Source organism: Mixophyes fleayi, chromosome 1 (assembly GCF_038048845.1).
Source record: "Mixophyes fleayi isolate aMixFle1 chromosome 1, aMixFle1.hap1, whole genome shotgun sequence".
NCBI classification, from domain to species: Eukaryota; Metazoa; Chordata; class Amphibia; order Anura; family Limnodynastidae; genus Mixophyes; species Mixophyes fleayi.
The window spans coordinates 172,082,558-172,098,644 of record NC_134402.1 but is presented as its reverse complement, the minus strand read 5'-3'; the positions used below and the strand labels follow the sequence as shown (position 1 = coordinate 172,098,644).

General features: G+C 39.9%; 1 protein-coding gene across 1 annotated transcript in view; it reads left to right on the top strand.

Moving 5' to 3' along the window:
- The first annotated feature begins 943 nt into the window (after window positions 1-943).
- FRAS1 (Fraser extracellular matrix complex subunit 1) overlaps window positions 944-16,087 on the top strand; it is a 410,417-nt gene continuing 395,273 nt past the window's right edge. The window contains exon 1 of the mRNA XM_075203987.1: window positions 944-1,552. Coding sequence (XP_075060088.1) covers window positions 1,447-1,552 — 106 coding nt within the window. The 5' untranslated portion in view covers window positions 944-1,446. The remainder of the gene's footprint in view (window positions 1,553-16,087) is intronic.

Genomic DNA, 16,087 nt, shown 5'->3' with positions numbered 1-16,087 from the left:
CCTATCAACATGTCAGACAAGGTCAGTAGTAAAAAATACATATGACAAAAATCATTCTCATTACAGCACCTCTATTACTACTGTCAATATCTGCAAATAGGGACAACATTACTGGCTACTGTGACAGTCAGTGCATAGGTTAATGGACCAGAAGAGCATGCACACCTGTTTCCCCACTACATCTGTCCATATTTTTCCCACCAACTGCTTAAGCTTATGCACTGGGTCTCAGAGCTTTGATCCATGTTTCAGAGACTAAAGCCAAGTCTGATTCTAAACTCAGCAGCATGAATAAGGGGATCAGGTTGCTCTCTCCTCCACGTGACTTTGTGGAATCTCTCCCATAGCTGCCTGTGTCCATTTACACTACATGAGGGAGGGGAATGTTAGCAATGTATACACATACTACGTGCTGCGTATGTATATGTGTAGAACACACACATATACAGAGAGAGAGAGAACTGTACAGAGAATATCTATGACGCAATGAATAAATCAATAGGTAAATCTATGTATTCATTTACAGTTTAACCTCTGTGTTTGCACCCTGACGCGATTCTACTGTATAATGAGCTTAACAACACACTAATAGGTAGCATTCTGCATGTAGAGCTTACTCTGCACTTTTTAGTTGGCTCTGAAATTGACTGTGTTCTCCACAAGGAGCACCCAACTCATAACTCTGCTGTCAGATATCAGTTAATAGGTGTTTGCACCTCCTGGGGGGGCTAATAGAACCTCTACACTTGCCCTGCAGGACTCTCCCTCCTCCAGACACTGACTCAGGATAGCATCTGTAGCTTCAGGGCACGACTCCGCTCTGGCTGATAACTCACAGTCTCCCCCGACTCCTTTCAGCGAGGCACACGCCTTCCTCTTAGAGGAGGGACACCGCTGTCCCAGTCTCCTGAGGCAAGGAGTTTTTATTTCTGGGGCAGTCAGTCCCTGGAGAGGGAGGGGAGAAGAGTGCACCAGCAGTGCAGGGAAAGTTGAGAGCAGGAGGAGGAGTCCCTGAGAGTGTGCTTGGCCAGCGTGCTATGCTGACACAGATATGATCAGGTCCACCTTGCACCAGTTCCTATCTGCCACCTGATCGGAGCAGAACTTTAAGAGAAGGGAATTAACGAACAATATCTGCTCTGCCTTATACACTGTTATTAGTGGATCCCGAAGACGTCTCTTTATGTAAGAGCTTGGTTAGTGTAGGTTCTGTACAATGAAAACTGCACTTTCATGCACAGGAAGCTTTCAGGAGATTGCTGTGAATGAGCTAGCAGCCGCACCATCTTTCTAATACCATGGACAGAGACCCCGGGAACCTGTGACTTATACAAAGTACCAATCAGCCTATTTATCCAGCTACAGGATGCACTCAGTCGGCTTCTAATGATCCCAAATAAATGACCAGATTATTTGACCTTTGTATAGTTTGCTATTGGTTTGGTGATGTCTGCAGGATTATCTTTCTCCGGAATGGACTACAACAAGAAAAAGTGTTATCATTTAACTGTGTTTTTGCTGGGATTTGCAACCTTCTATCTCCGGTCAGAAGGTCAGTAACCCCTTATTAAATACATGTATGTCATCTGCAAGTAGCTTGTAACTTTTTTTTTTAATGTAGGTGTGTACATGCTTTACACTAGTAACCAATCCTCAATACACTCCTGTGGTTGCATGGCCAGATAATGTGAAATCAGCTGATTATGCGCCTCACCAAGCTATTAATTATGTTTTATATTTTAATTTACTGCTTTTCAGAAATCTGTTCTTATTACCATATGTTGCTCCTATTCTGATTTTCCAACTTAATACAGTAATGTATTCACAGCAAATGCCCAGATTGTACTTTTGAAGCTAAACAAATTATATTACTACCATGGAAAGTTGCATATAACATGGCACAAAGGCATATTAACTTTTAATCATCATGTCACAGCTTATTAATTTTCCTATGTCCGAGTATTCCGAGTGGGATGTTTTCCGTTGTAAATAAACATTATTTATTAGTTTACCTTGTATTATAATCACATCTGCAAATATAATTGCTTCTTTATTAGCTTGTAGTGTAATTTGCAAGAGCTGTGTAAGTTTTGTTATGTAGTCATAGGGGAAATGTAGCAGTGTTTTTCCCCTGTAAACTAACTTTTGTGGGGAAATGTTTATGAGCTGTATCAATACTAATGTTGCTATGTAATATGGATCTATCCCTGTTGATATCCCACACTTGCTAATATCTGTGATAATAATTTCAGGACTGGTCATCACACATTTTTTACTGCGCCTGCACTTGTCTGTGAAGGTTTCATGCTGGTAATCATTAGGCATGTAGGCACAAAGGTGATTTAAACCGATCTTTATGCTGCCACAAGCATAACTGACACTTCAACATTTTTACTACTAAAGTGTACATGTGTGCATTAGCAAAAAGAATAAGGTAAGCATTTGGTAGAAAAAGACTGGGCCATCACTGAGGTATGTTTATGTTTAGAAGATAAAATTTGGTATGCAGAAAGTTTAGTGATTGCACAGTACTAGTCCAAAAGACCTTGCAATTATTTATTATCATCTGTTATATAGTGCCAGCGTATTCAACAGAGCTTTACAATTACTAACAGAAAGAGTAATACAAAAAATATAGAAAGATAGACAGTTGCAACAAATCGCATATTGGTCCAGCGAGATTGCAATGGAAAAAATTGCTTGGTGGGACTTTATGGTCTATATGATCCAGTCACATAGCAATGCTTGTTTAGTGGTGATAAAGTTGTTTTTGAGTGTAAAAGGAGAATAAATGTAAGTTTGCAGTGAACTGTGTAATGGGGTTGAATAACTTAGGGAGAGGTGAGTTTTCAGGGAATGCTTGAAGATTTAGAGCATAGGGAAAAGTTTTGTTGTACAAGGGAGGGAATTCCATAGAGTGTGTTCTGGACGATAAAAGTCCTGGAAATGGGAGCAGGCAATCACTGGATAAGTGAGTGTATAGATTTTGGGCAGAGCTGGGAGGTCGTTTTAGGATATTTTGAGACAAGGATAAAGGTGTGTGTTTGTGCAGTTATGTTAATGGCTGTGTTAGTGGAAGCATATTGGATTTGGTAAAATACAAGCAACCAGCATAGGGATTGAAAGGGCACAGTAGCAGAGGAATGTTTTTTTGCAAGGAAAATTTTGCAGCTGCATTCAAAATGGATTGTGGGATGAAAGTCTGGGTAGGAAAAGACCAGTAAAAAGGTAATTGCAATAGTCAATGTTGGAGATTATGAATCAATGAATTAAGTATTTTTAGAGCCTTGTGTAAGATTTGTCTGTGCATATGTTAGGGAATTTAGACTGTAAGCTCCAATGGGGCAGGGACTGATGTGAAAGAGTTCTCTGTACAACGCTGCGGAATCAGTGGCGCTATATAAATAAATGATGATGATGATGTGTGCGTTCTGGAAAATTTCTTAGATTTATTTGACAGGATATGGATACAGTTGGGATGTAGGGAGCAAAGGACTGTTTTCAGTCAAGGGTGGCACCTAGGCAGCAAGCTTCTGGGGAAGGCTTTATTGTTCTGTTGTCAAACAAATAGAGATATCAGGTAGGTAACTTTTGTTGACTGGTGGGAAGATTATTGGATCTATTTTTTGTATTATTGAGACTCAGATAGTGAGATGTACTCTAACTGATAGATGAAGCTGAGAGGAGGTGGATCCAGACAAATAACCAATGAAGAAGCAGCTTGATAAGTAGGAGAAGAGCCAGGATAGGACAGAGTCCTAAACACCTAGGGAATGCTGTGTCTATATGAAAACTAAGGGGTCAAAGTGTCAAGATGCAACAGAAAGTTCCAGGAGACTTAGAAGGAGCATTGGCCTTTAGGTTTAATGATCAAATCATTGACCAGCTTAGGCTAGGTACACACTACAGAAAATTTTAACCAATGATAACGTTTTTACCGACTGAAAAAAAAAAAAGTCCCGATCAGCATGCTGATTCATGTGTACACACTATACACGCTTTACAAGTGTTATCTTCTGATCTGTGCTCTTCATCTGTCATAATCATCGGCTGAAAAGATTGTGACTGTAAACCCTATGGAGATCCTGATCGTGAGTGCATACACACTGCAGGATTGGAACAACATTGTCCCATTGCTGAACAAGATTTTCAAGTCAGTTTGAAAATCTTGATCACCGATTTCTTGTGCTTTCGAGCGATAATCGTTCATTGTTCCAGACTACATACTAGTGTGCTATCGGGCCAATCAGTCGTTTATCGTCTGATTGACCCGATAATCTTCTGAAAACACTGTAGTGTGTATCTAGTCTTAAGCTAGGTACACACTACACAGTTTTCATCCAATAATCGGCTAAATCAGCCGACATATGACCGCTCGTTCAAAAGTCGGGTCAGTGTGTGCAGTGGCACGATGGTCGAAAGTCTGCCCAAATGGACGATTGTCGCCTCATTTGGTTGGTCGTACTGTTTAATATTTTCGTTCCAATCTCGTTTCCGTTGTGTAGAGTGTATAAACTTCCGACCGATCCACAACAGTGAGTAAGAAAAATTCCAGTCATTGCTCACGACAACATGGCTGTAAAAAGTCGCAAAAGGGACGTCCGCTCTTCCCTTTATCGTCCTAAACAAGGCTAGTGTGTGTGCAGTCCATGAACAGAGCAATCGGACCATCGATCGCATGTAAAATCGATCGCCATAAAAAGTTGGTGGAAAATTCTGTAGTGTGTACCTAGCTTTAGACAGTGCAGTCTCTGTCAACTGTTGGGAACAAACGCCAGATTGAAGAAGACCCAGTGGGTTGTTTATGTGAAGTAAGTGTATTAGGTGAGGGTAGAAAGCCTCTCTAGAAGCTTCTAGGGGCATGGGAAATGTGAAGGTGAAGAAGAGAGCAGATTTTGTGGGATCAAATGAAGAGAAGGTGATAGGGGGTACAGGAAGAAAATTGAGCAGGTTGTTGCTTGGGAAATCAGATAGTATTTCCTATCACATCTTGTCAGTCTAGTCCTTTAAGTAAGAAGATATTGGGCAGTAATGGTGGACAGAGGGGCCAGGGGTGTGGATGAAAAGAGATTTAAATGTATTCGTCATTTTGGTGTTAGAAACATGAGCGGAGATGATATATTGCAAGCGTATTTATTTTTCAGTGTCTGGGATATTTTAATAGTGAGACTTGGCAATACTGGTTGAGTTGGAGTGCAAAGAGGTTAAAGTGGTGGAGAGCTTGCAGGTTATCAGCTGATGATATGAAAGAGGGAAATGAGTGTTAAAGAAGTCAGAAACTGAGCAAAGTCTGGAGAAAACAAGATCATCTTGATTAGTAAAATAGTCAGTACACTGGGAGAAACAAAGAGAAGTGGTTAGAGATTGTACATTGGAGGCTCAAGTAAAGTTTAGATCAGTGGGTATGTTGACACCACCCAAGATGACAGTGGGGATGTCAGAGGATACCAAATGAGGTAGTCAGGAAGCTAAATGTTCAAGGAATTGGTGGGCTGCCCAAGTGGGGACAATAGAACACAAGAACTCACAGAGAAAAGGGGTTTGAAAATCGAAATACTGTGTATTTCCGATGATGGGAGTGTGATGGATAACGCATGAGTCCAATATCACCCTTGTTTGCTCTAGGACTGAAGGCTTGGGTAAAATGGAGAAAACCATGTTCAAGGGCTACAAGTGACGCAGTGTCTGATTGTGTGAGCCATCTTTCTGTTATTACTAGAAGGCTGGGGTTTTTTGAGAGAAAGAGGTCTTGGATAAAAAAAGAGAGTGTGCATTTAATAGGGCACATTTAAAGGCCCCTGAAAGTGATGGGAGACAGGTGATTTGAGGTTTACCGGATTTCTATAGTTCGCTAAATCAGCATGACGTGTATGGTAGATGCAGAGGGTGGAGGGACAGGACCTGGATTTGATAAAATATCAAATACATATCTACTGCAAGCAGAAAGATTGAGAGGTAGGACGTGGCATGTTGAGTATATTACAGTTAAGGAACAAAGATAGCAAAGAAGTTCATGAGTGTTAATTAGAGGAGAGTGGAGTAGTGAGGGGGTGCTATAGCTAAAGGGGGGTGATGCAGGGGAGTTTGATATTATAATTCTAAGAATAAGTTAAAAAATACTGTTTGGAAAATTTTGCAGAATTTAATAGGGATTTCAGAAATGGCAAGGGACTAAGACAAATAAACTAAGGAAACAGAGTGATCTAAACTCAGCAAGTTACATTTTTCAGGGTAGTGAGATGAGAAGTACAGGTCCTGGATGTATCAAATTAAAATTATTGCTGGTTGTATTTAGGTGTTGTTCTCAGTTTGTTTCACTGTGTTGTCTAACTGTCACTTTCCTTCACTTAGAAAGGAACCTCAACTACATCTGGCCCCAGCAATTTCATTCCCCTAGACTGGTGCTCAATATATAATATAACTCATTTATAAAACAAGCCACATGCAAGCAAATTGGCCCGCTTAACAAAGTGCTGAGTATTAGGTTGGATAAAAATCTGGCTAGTACAGTCATAAAATTTGCATTATTGATCAAGATTTTAACACAGGTAATAATAGGTGCTGACACATTGTGTATATTTACATGGGACATATAGATTGCAGTCAGTTCAGGTAGAGATAGAAGAACTTAAATCTATTTCCAATTGTGGAAGAAAACATGGAAAATTCAGATTGCAGGCATATATAGAAGGTAGGTGAAAAAGACAGAGAGAAGTGAAATCTGGCAAAGTATATTTCTCAGATTTTAGAAGATCATAAGTACCAGATTTAATTTAGTTCCAGCTCCTCAATGCAGTGAAGCTGGTCCTGAAGCAAATTGTACAAATTACAAGGTTACATTAATTTGACAGGAACTGTAAGTCTGCAAAATGAACATGGTTCAGTTAATGTCTCTGCACCTGAAGCAAATCTGTGTATCTATTCCCATGGTCGCCTCCTGGATTTCTATATTTATACATAATGCGGAGGCTGGATTGTCAGGCTGTAGTGAATGTAGGTGGATGTTTTCATATATAGTTTTACCATTTATATTTCTGCATAACCAGACTTTTTCATATCATATCACCAGGCAAATAAAATAGCCTGTGTATATCTGGGTTAACTGTACTTGGTTTAAGTATAATTGATGCTGTATTGTGTTCTTTAATAATGTAAAGCAAATACATTTTTGAAAGCTATTATATCTTTCTTTCCTATGGTCCATACAGAATGCATATGGTAAATGGGCCAGGTTAAGATAATTGATTTTCTGTGAGAAGCAATGTTAAATTGAGCTTGAGCTATGACAGGTAAATGTGCAGAGTAGTAATGGCAAAACCAACTATATAATTCACTTTCCCTACTGATCATATTTACATGGTAAATAATTCAACATATATAGTAATGAATTTCATAACTATGCCATAAGTTGAAGATTTATCAAGACGTAGGCATTACAAATTGTAAGTCCTATTAATAATTTCAAGAACCTTATTTATTTGTCTAGCCACTAATTCGGTACACACTTCTGATAAAAAATTGCATTGACACCTTAAATCACGAGAATGAATGTAAGCCGTTTTGAAACGTGCTCTCCAGATGCTGTGAAGTAATGGTGATGTGTGCGCATTTGGCTAGATGTAATTGTTAGTTCATATGACTATATGTTGGAACTCCACTGATTTGTTTTGGAAATTATTATATATTTCTTAACTGATTTTTTTTTAATGATTACGATTGATATAGTGTTGGACAGTAAAGTCTCATAATTTAATCTTAGTGAGTAATGATTTGGAGCAACTTGGTGCCGCAGTGATTAGCATTGCTGAGTTCATGCCTTCCAAACAAGGGCCCTATCTGTGTGGAGTTTATAAGTTCTTCACATGTCTTCCTCTGGGTGCTCTGGTTTCCTCCATACTTTTTGGAAGCAAAGTAGTGATATTTCAATTACTAAAATGAGTTGTCCAATTTAATGTGGGAAATCTATTTTAATTTTTAATTTTCAAATATAAAATGATATAGATGGTATAATTCATGAGGAAGGAATACATTTTTTTACGTGCTGCAATTTTGTGGAAATAACTAATTGGGAGGACCATCTCTTATTGATCTGCTGTAACTCCATAAGTGGATCACGCCCAATATTGCAGTATACAACAGGATCATCTGATTATCTTCTGCTTTGCACACTGGGCCATGTAAATATTCTAAATCCCAGTTTGTGGGCTGCTTCCTGTTAGTAAATAGCGTGTTAGGAAATCTTACTTGAGACAGACAGGATGTAATAGAACTTCATCCTGGACATAAAACCATACTTGTCAACTTTAATAATTAAAAGTCTGGGAGATTCCGGTCAGGGGGTGTGTTGGGAGGGCGGGAGGGGGCGGGATGCAATCAATCACATCATTTTGCAAAATGTCGTGATTTGCTGCGAAACGCGTCATTAAGGCTTCCATCCTGTCCTGCTCTCCCAGAAGTCCGGGACACCTACCAGGATTTCGGGAGTCTCCCGGATATTCCTGGAGAGTCGGCAAGTATGTATAAAACATAGATACCAACTGTCCATAAGTATAATGATGTAAAGGTGTTTCCCTGGAATTTCTGTCCCTATGTTTTTATTAGTATCGGCCAACTGTAATTATTCTGGTTATTCTGTATACAGAATGTATTTATCACAAAAAAACAAATAAATTACATTATAACCAAGTTCCATAAACCTGATTAGACATGGATTATAGTCCACCAAATTCCCTGCCTGGATACACTGGATAGACTCACCTTGGTATGTGCTGGGCAGACAAGTAGGCAGGTCTGCACTTTTTGCAGTTTGTAAATTGCGCTATTTGATTCATAATTAAAAAATGTTTGTTAAATAAATGAAAAATTACCTCAAACCTCTGTATTGTTACAATTAGGTCAAGCCATATACTGACCAGTCCTCAGCAGGATAAATGTAAGGTTAAGTGCATTCATGTGACAGTCTGTAAGATGGGAGCCACCTGTTGCGTAGCGCTCTTAAAACCTGGAGCCAGAGAGGAATGCAAGGAGCCGTGCTTCCCGGAGATACTTTTTCTCCAGTGCACCATCCCACACCAAAACCTATTTACTGTGGTTTGTAAGCTCCTCCACACAGAGAGGGGATTAATGTAGCTGTATATTAGTCACTGCCAAGGCCTGCAGCTCCCTAAGCATGTCTGTTGTAAAACTGAGATTTCCATCCCCCCACAGAGAAGCAAAAGGGGGAGGGGATGGTTAAGGTCAGGCCAGAGATTGCAAGTTTATTTTTCTCCACCTCTTTAACCAGGGAACTCTTTGTAGCTGTTTGTTTTGCCTGTGAGTTGAAGGTAGATTAAGAAAGTGATTATGCTGAAATTCCTGAGCCTGATAATATTTGATTCTCTAGACCTAGATTATTGTTTGAATGTACAGACCTGACAGGAAGACAAGATTATTATGAGATATACTTAACTTTTAATACCAATTCTGGTTCTGGGAAAAATGTGAGTCTTCTGCAGATTATGATGGCAGCAAAAAAAAAAAAAGGAAAATATTATGGGATATAATTTATTATTATAATAAATAAGGTAATGTCTGTGAGAAATCTAATTATTTAATATTGATGTCCATTCATTATAAAGTTATTGCGCATATTAACCCTTCCATTGCATAGATACGATAAGCATCCTGGCAGCTGGGTGTATTTTGCGTTTACCAACAGTTGTATGTTTTGTTGAATTGTAATTATTTAGGAGTAAAGAATAAAGCAACAACAGCTACATCTTTCTTTATTTCAAACATTTCTATTCCTCCTACAGTGCTCTCCATTAGTAATTGGTAGGCGCTATTACAACATAGCAGTTCAAACAGTTTTACCAATAATTCAATACATCTAATTAAGCCATGGAACACTCTCATACAAGTTGTGACATAACATCTTTTCCCCTTACTATAAGAGGACAGAATCAGGCTAGTACAAGTAGTGCTTTTTTTCTTTGGTAAAATGCACTTAAAATTCTGAATAGACAAACTACATTTCTCCACATATCCCTTCCTCCTGAACTCAGTGCTGTTTTTTGTTTGTTTGTTTGTTTGTTTGTTTGCTTTAAATACTGGCATTCATCACAATATTGTAACTATTATGTTTCCTTGGTTTAAACTATGATAGAAATAAATAATAAATATAATATGTTTGTGACAATTATAAGGTATAATGTATCTTACACACATTGGAGGAAGTCACTTTGGGGGTAAACCAATAATGAGAATGTAACCTTAGTGATTCCACTGAGAGTCTTCACGAACATTATTTTCCATTTACAAATGCTAATAAAAACACTAGCGATAAATGCATGTCAAACACAAATGCATTCACTGAAGCGTCTCATTGTGTTTCAGGGGCGGACCCAGACATTTGCCCTACCCGGGGCGATTTTAGGGGGGGCGATTTAGGCCCCGCCCCCTTTCTGTGTTCTAAGGCTGCCGGCGGCTGCACAGAATGTGCAGGTCCGTTCAGCAGTGAAAGTGTGCTGTCCCGCTGCTCTGATTGTGTTTAAAACACAATCAGAGCAGCCGGGCAGCATACTGTCCCTGCTGAACGGACCTACACAGTGTGCAGCTGTCGGCAGCAAGCCCCTGGTAGGGGGGGGCATGTTCAAATGCTATGCTATTTTATCTGGGCTTAAGGCTTACCTGCACACAGCTTTTAAAGGCAAGTCTTTCCTAAGCACTAGCAACCATGGGAGACCTGGGACTCACCTGACACAAGTTGGAATTAATTAATGTAAAGAATGGGGTGCAAGAGTCATGGGACTTACATTGTATAAACAAAAACAGACCTAGATCCTCTGCACTCACCATGTACAGACTGGGGTGCTAGTGCTTGGGAAAGACTTGCCTTTAAAAGCTGTGTGCAGGGAAGCCTTAAGCCCAGATAAAATAGCATAGCATTTGATCATGTTAGGACTGACCAGATTGGGAAGACTTTGGTGTGAGTTGGTCAGCTTAACCTATATTGCAATATGTGGAACTAACATTCCCTGTTTTTAATATAGAACTAGACAGTAATACCTCAAGATTTTGACTGACTTTAGGATTTTGATAAAAGCAACAAACAAAATGTGGTGCTAAAATCTTTGAGGTCTTCTTTAGTAATTTAATAGGATTGGAAGACTGTTTTGAAGCTTGCCATCTAGTCTACTTTTTAGGAAATCTGAATTGCTGGTGGCTGCAGAAGGCTATTTGTTTAGCTTCATTTACTACTTGACAAATACCCCATTCATACTGCACCAAAAACCCGGGTTTTTGCAGAGGCACGCTGAAAAACCCGGGTCTTGGTGCAGTATGAATAGTCCAAACACAAAATCCCGGGTCTAAAATCCCGGGACTTAGACCCGGGATTTTGCGAGGGGTAATTCCCGTGTTGGACCCCGCTCGCCTGCAGTATGAATGGTGCAACCCGTGTAATTCCCAGGTCTCACCATTCATACTGTAAAAAAAAAAAATTGTGAAGTAAAAAAAAATGATTTTAATTAATAAAAAATACATAAGAAATGTTTACTTAACTTATTTTCAGCCAGCGGTGTCTCCGGTGCGTTGCCGGCTGTCAGGGGGACCTCTGGGTACTAAAATGACGTAATTTCTAGTCCATTAGAAATGACGTCATTTTAGTACCCAGAGGTCCCCCTGACAGCCGGCAACGCACCGGAGACATTGCTGGCTGAAAATAAGTTAAGTAAACATTTCTTATGTATTTTTTTTTAATTAAAATATTTTTTAACACTTTTTTTTTTCTAAAACCCGGGTCGGGCAGGTGCAGTATGAACCCGCCCGACCTGGGAATCTTCTTATCTATACTGCCCTGTGCCCCGGCAATATCCTGGGTTAACAACCCGGGATATTGCCGGGGCGGCAGTATGAAAGTGGTATAAGTAAGTTGGACTTGTGCAGATAGTAGAAAGTAATTTGTAAATTACAAGCTTACTAAAGTTCACGGCACAATTACTTTGTTAAAGTTAATATGGTTTTCTGTGACTTTGATGAGCTAAGCGGAAGAATGTCCTTCCATGCGGCAGCCTTCTGCCAGAGATGTATTTGGTAACCTGCGAGACCTGTCATCAGAAAAATGGCTACATCCATGGTTGGTAACAGATTAATGGGTAAATGTATCATACTTCGGTTTGTACAAGTGGCCGGAAATCGGCTAGTTGACAGCTAAAATTTAAAGTGGCGCTGCCTTGTAAAGGGAAACTTGCCTTTACAAGGCAGCACCGCTTTAAATTTTAGCTGTCAACTCGCCGATTTCCGGCGACTTGTACAAACCAGAGTATGATACATTTACTCCTATGTGTTTGTTCTTAGATTGCCAATGTGAATATATTTACTACAGCTTCCACTCTGTATTCATGCCCTTGCTATGTTCCCTGAATATAGACAATAATGTCCACATGATGGCATCTTGAATTGCATTTGGAGATTGGTTGGAACACTTAATACATAATCAGAAATAGATAAATTATTGTGCAAAAAATTAGTTGATTAAAAGCAAAATCTTTACCGTAATATAAGAGAGAACAGTCACTCAAAGTTTCAGTTGGCAGAAACTGATTGGTGACCAAAAATTCATGTGACATTACATGTTCAAGAATTCAACTCGGTGGTTACCCATATTATTTGCTTTGTCACATAGCAATGTTAAAATATTGTAGTAAGTGAAAATATAAATACTCTTTTTGGTTATATATTTTTATTTCTAGGTAAAATTAACTATTTGCATATCTTCCCCACTCAACTTCTTTTAAAATCTCCCAATAATATTAAATTCTTGTAATGCATTAAACCTGCTATTATGACACACAAATGTGTTCCAACATAAGTTTGGAGATGACCTAACAAAATTATTCAGTCCAGATAACTGTCAGCCCGCTACACGTCCCAGCATGTGCTGGAAGCTACAGGGCATGCTGTGCTTTATAGTTCAACAACAGTTTTAATGCCACAGGTTGTCTAAAATTCATTTAGGGCAATAAATATATGTTTAGCATAAAGAGAATGTGACAACATGCTACTTCACGGTAGGGACAAATTCCAATACTGTAGTCCTACAGCAGAATTTTGAAATTGATCAATTGTTAACATATTATGACATTCATTGGCTTGATATTTGTATCTCCAGATGGCTTTCTGCCATATTCCATGCTAATATAAATTCTTTACTTATCTTTATTTATTAAATAAAGAGATGTTAAAAGTCTGTCATTGCTTCCCGCCTTATAACCTCCTCCCACGCGCGTATCCAAGACTTCGCCCGCGCTGCCCCCCTCCACTGGAACAAGCTCCCTCCCTCCATCAGAACTTCCCCTAATCTGTCCAGTTTCAAACGGGCCCTAAAAACCCACCTTTTTCTTAAAGCCTTTCTGTCTCCCACTTAACTTCCTACCTTATCTTCTGCCTCTGTCCCCCTACTCTCCCTCTCTCCCCTGCGTCTCTCTGTCTGTCCACCCCTCCCCTTAGATTGTACGCTCCTCTGAGCAGGGCCATCTCTCCTCCTGTTTCCACCACTTCTAACTCTGCTCTCCAGCTACTTAGCCCTCCTCCTCGAGGGTCCCCCACCCCACGTCCACTCTCGCTCCCTCCTCCCCCCTGGGGGTCTCCCTGTCTTCCGCGCCCTCCTTCTTGGGCCCCGTCGTTTGCGGATCCTCCCTCCCCCTTCCCCGCCCTCTCTAGCTGTGCATTGAGCTTACTGAGTTGCTGTGTTTACTGTACTGTGCTGTCTCCCATTGTATTGTAATTTTGTTTGCCTCTGTACGGCGCTGCGGATGCCTTGTGGCGCCTTATAAATAAATATTAATAATAATAATAATAATTGCTGAGCAGTTTATGTACAGGTGAATGTATATATTTTACCTAAGTCTGAAATGAGGTTTGGATTTCCACAAAAAAATATGTCAGCCTCCAATAAGTGTTTAACTATATATTTAAGTGCATTTCCACCTTTTCATAACTTTAATTTGTGTATGCCCACCTGCTACTTGAACTAAAGCATACTTGCTTACTTTTTAAATCTGTACTCCGGAAGATCCCGGAGTACAGGTCATGTGACAGAGGGTAGGAGAGGGCGTGATGACATTGTTGCATCACTATAGCCCCGTCCCCACTAAAATGACAACAATTCAAGGTATTGAATAGCGAGGTGGGGCTTAATTATGCAATTAAACCCCGCCGCCGCTATTCAATGGCATGAATTTAGACATTTTATAGGATCCGGGAGGTTTCCCTACTCTTCCGGGAGTCGGGGAGGAGTCAACGGAAAATTCCGGGAGAGTAGGCAAGTATGAACTAAAGACATTGTTTTATCTCTCTGGCTTAGTTGTGCATTTCATGCACATATTTATATCATTGGGCAGAGCTATTTATGTTTGCTGCCATTGAAGAGGGCACAGCTCTGCATGGGATATAATTGTATATAATGAGACAGCTTTGTGTGGTATATTGTTGCCATGAAAATAAACTCCTGTGGCCTACCTCAAGTAACATAAAATGAACGTACGTTTTTCCATCAAAAAAGTACATAAATCGGGCATATGCACATCTGTATTCAACAAGGAGGCGATGTAAAGATACGTATGTTGGTGAATACGGGTCTAGGTCCGCTCTGCTCTAACACAATATAAAGTCCCAAAAGAACGCACGGGGGGGGGAGAAAAAAGTTTCAATTAATGCCATCTGTTAATAATAAAGTCATTAATGACAAAATATTAAAAAATAAAACAAAAGGGTTTTTCTTTCTTGTTTTTCTTCCATAGAATACAACAATCAGGATCTTATGAATGTCTACTGTACATAAGTTGCTCCTGATTGCAAACACATGTTCTAGCATACATATGCAACTATCACCACTTGTAATTGGCACTTACACCAGACCTGTAGGTGGTACAAGTGTTACAACTGAAAACACGTACCTTTGAGATGCCCAAAGCTTGAATCGGACACTGCTACATGTGGTTGAGCGCACGCAATTAGTGTATATTGAAGACATGCATACGTCCATTCATCTCCCTGTTTTGTTCAAAAAATATTTCCTACTTATTTGCTAGTGCTCTATATAATTAATTGTTGATGATAATGATGATAAACACTAGCAAATAAGTAGGAAATATATATTTTTTTAAACTCTTTATTTAAAGAGGAAACAACAGGAAAAATACAATTAACACGTTTGACATAAAAATATTAATATTCAAGATGTCTCCTCTATGTTTTATATTTTTATATCGGTGGGGAGGGGGAAAGAGGAAGAAGGGGTGGGAGGTAGAAAGGCACAAGTACTGTTAACAATATCGCTAATAAGTAAATAGGCAAGCAAACTTGGAACATTGCTAGGAAAAGCTAAGCCACACAATTACATTGACTACAAAAAAGAAAAATAGCATACAAACGTTACTCGCCAGCAGCGCACCATATCCAGCCTGGGGGGTCCGGAGGCGGCCCAAGAGCTATATTCCATCTGCAGGGGGAGGAGCCGTATTGGATAGGCAGCTACGGCTTTCTAGTAAATACCACGGGGCCCACACCCTATCGAAATTATATGATTTATCGTGAAGATAGCACGTTATACTCTCCATGCTTGCGACATGACCTATGTATGACCGTAACTCCTGCATAGAGGGAGCCCTAGGGTCTTTCCAATGTTTTGCTATTAGCAGCTGCCAAGATATGGGATATAAGCTTGTTAGAAGGCGCGCTCTCATCAGGTATAGGGCGAGAGAGAAGGAATGACCAGGGGTCCTTACTTATCTGTTGTTCTGACACAGAGTTTATAAGTGTAAGAACCATGTTCCAGAAAGGAACTATGCGAGGGCAGGTCCACCATATATGTAGCATCGTACCTCTCTGGTCACATTCCCGCCAGCAGCTCGGAGTGGCCGTAGGAAACATTCGAGACAACTTATCAGGAGTCTAATACCACCTATAGTACACTTTATAGGCAGTTTCCTTAATTACTGTAGATATCGAGCTCTTGGCAATCCCCTCCCTGATCTCCCAGCATGAGTCGTCTGGAGGAGGTCCCAGGTCATTTTCCCATTCCCGCTCATGTCGGCCTGGAGTATCG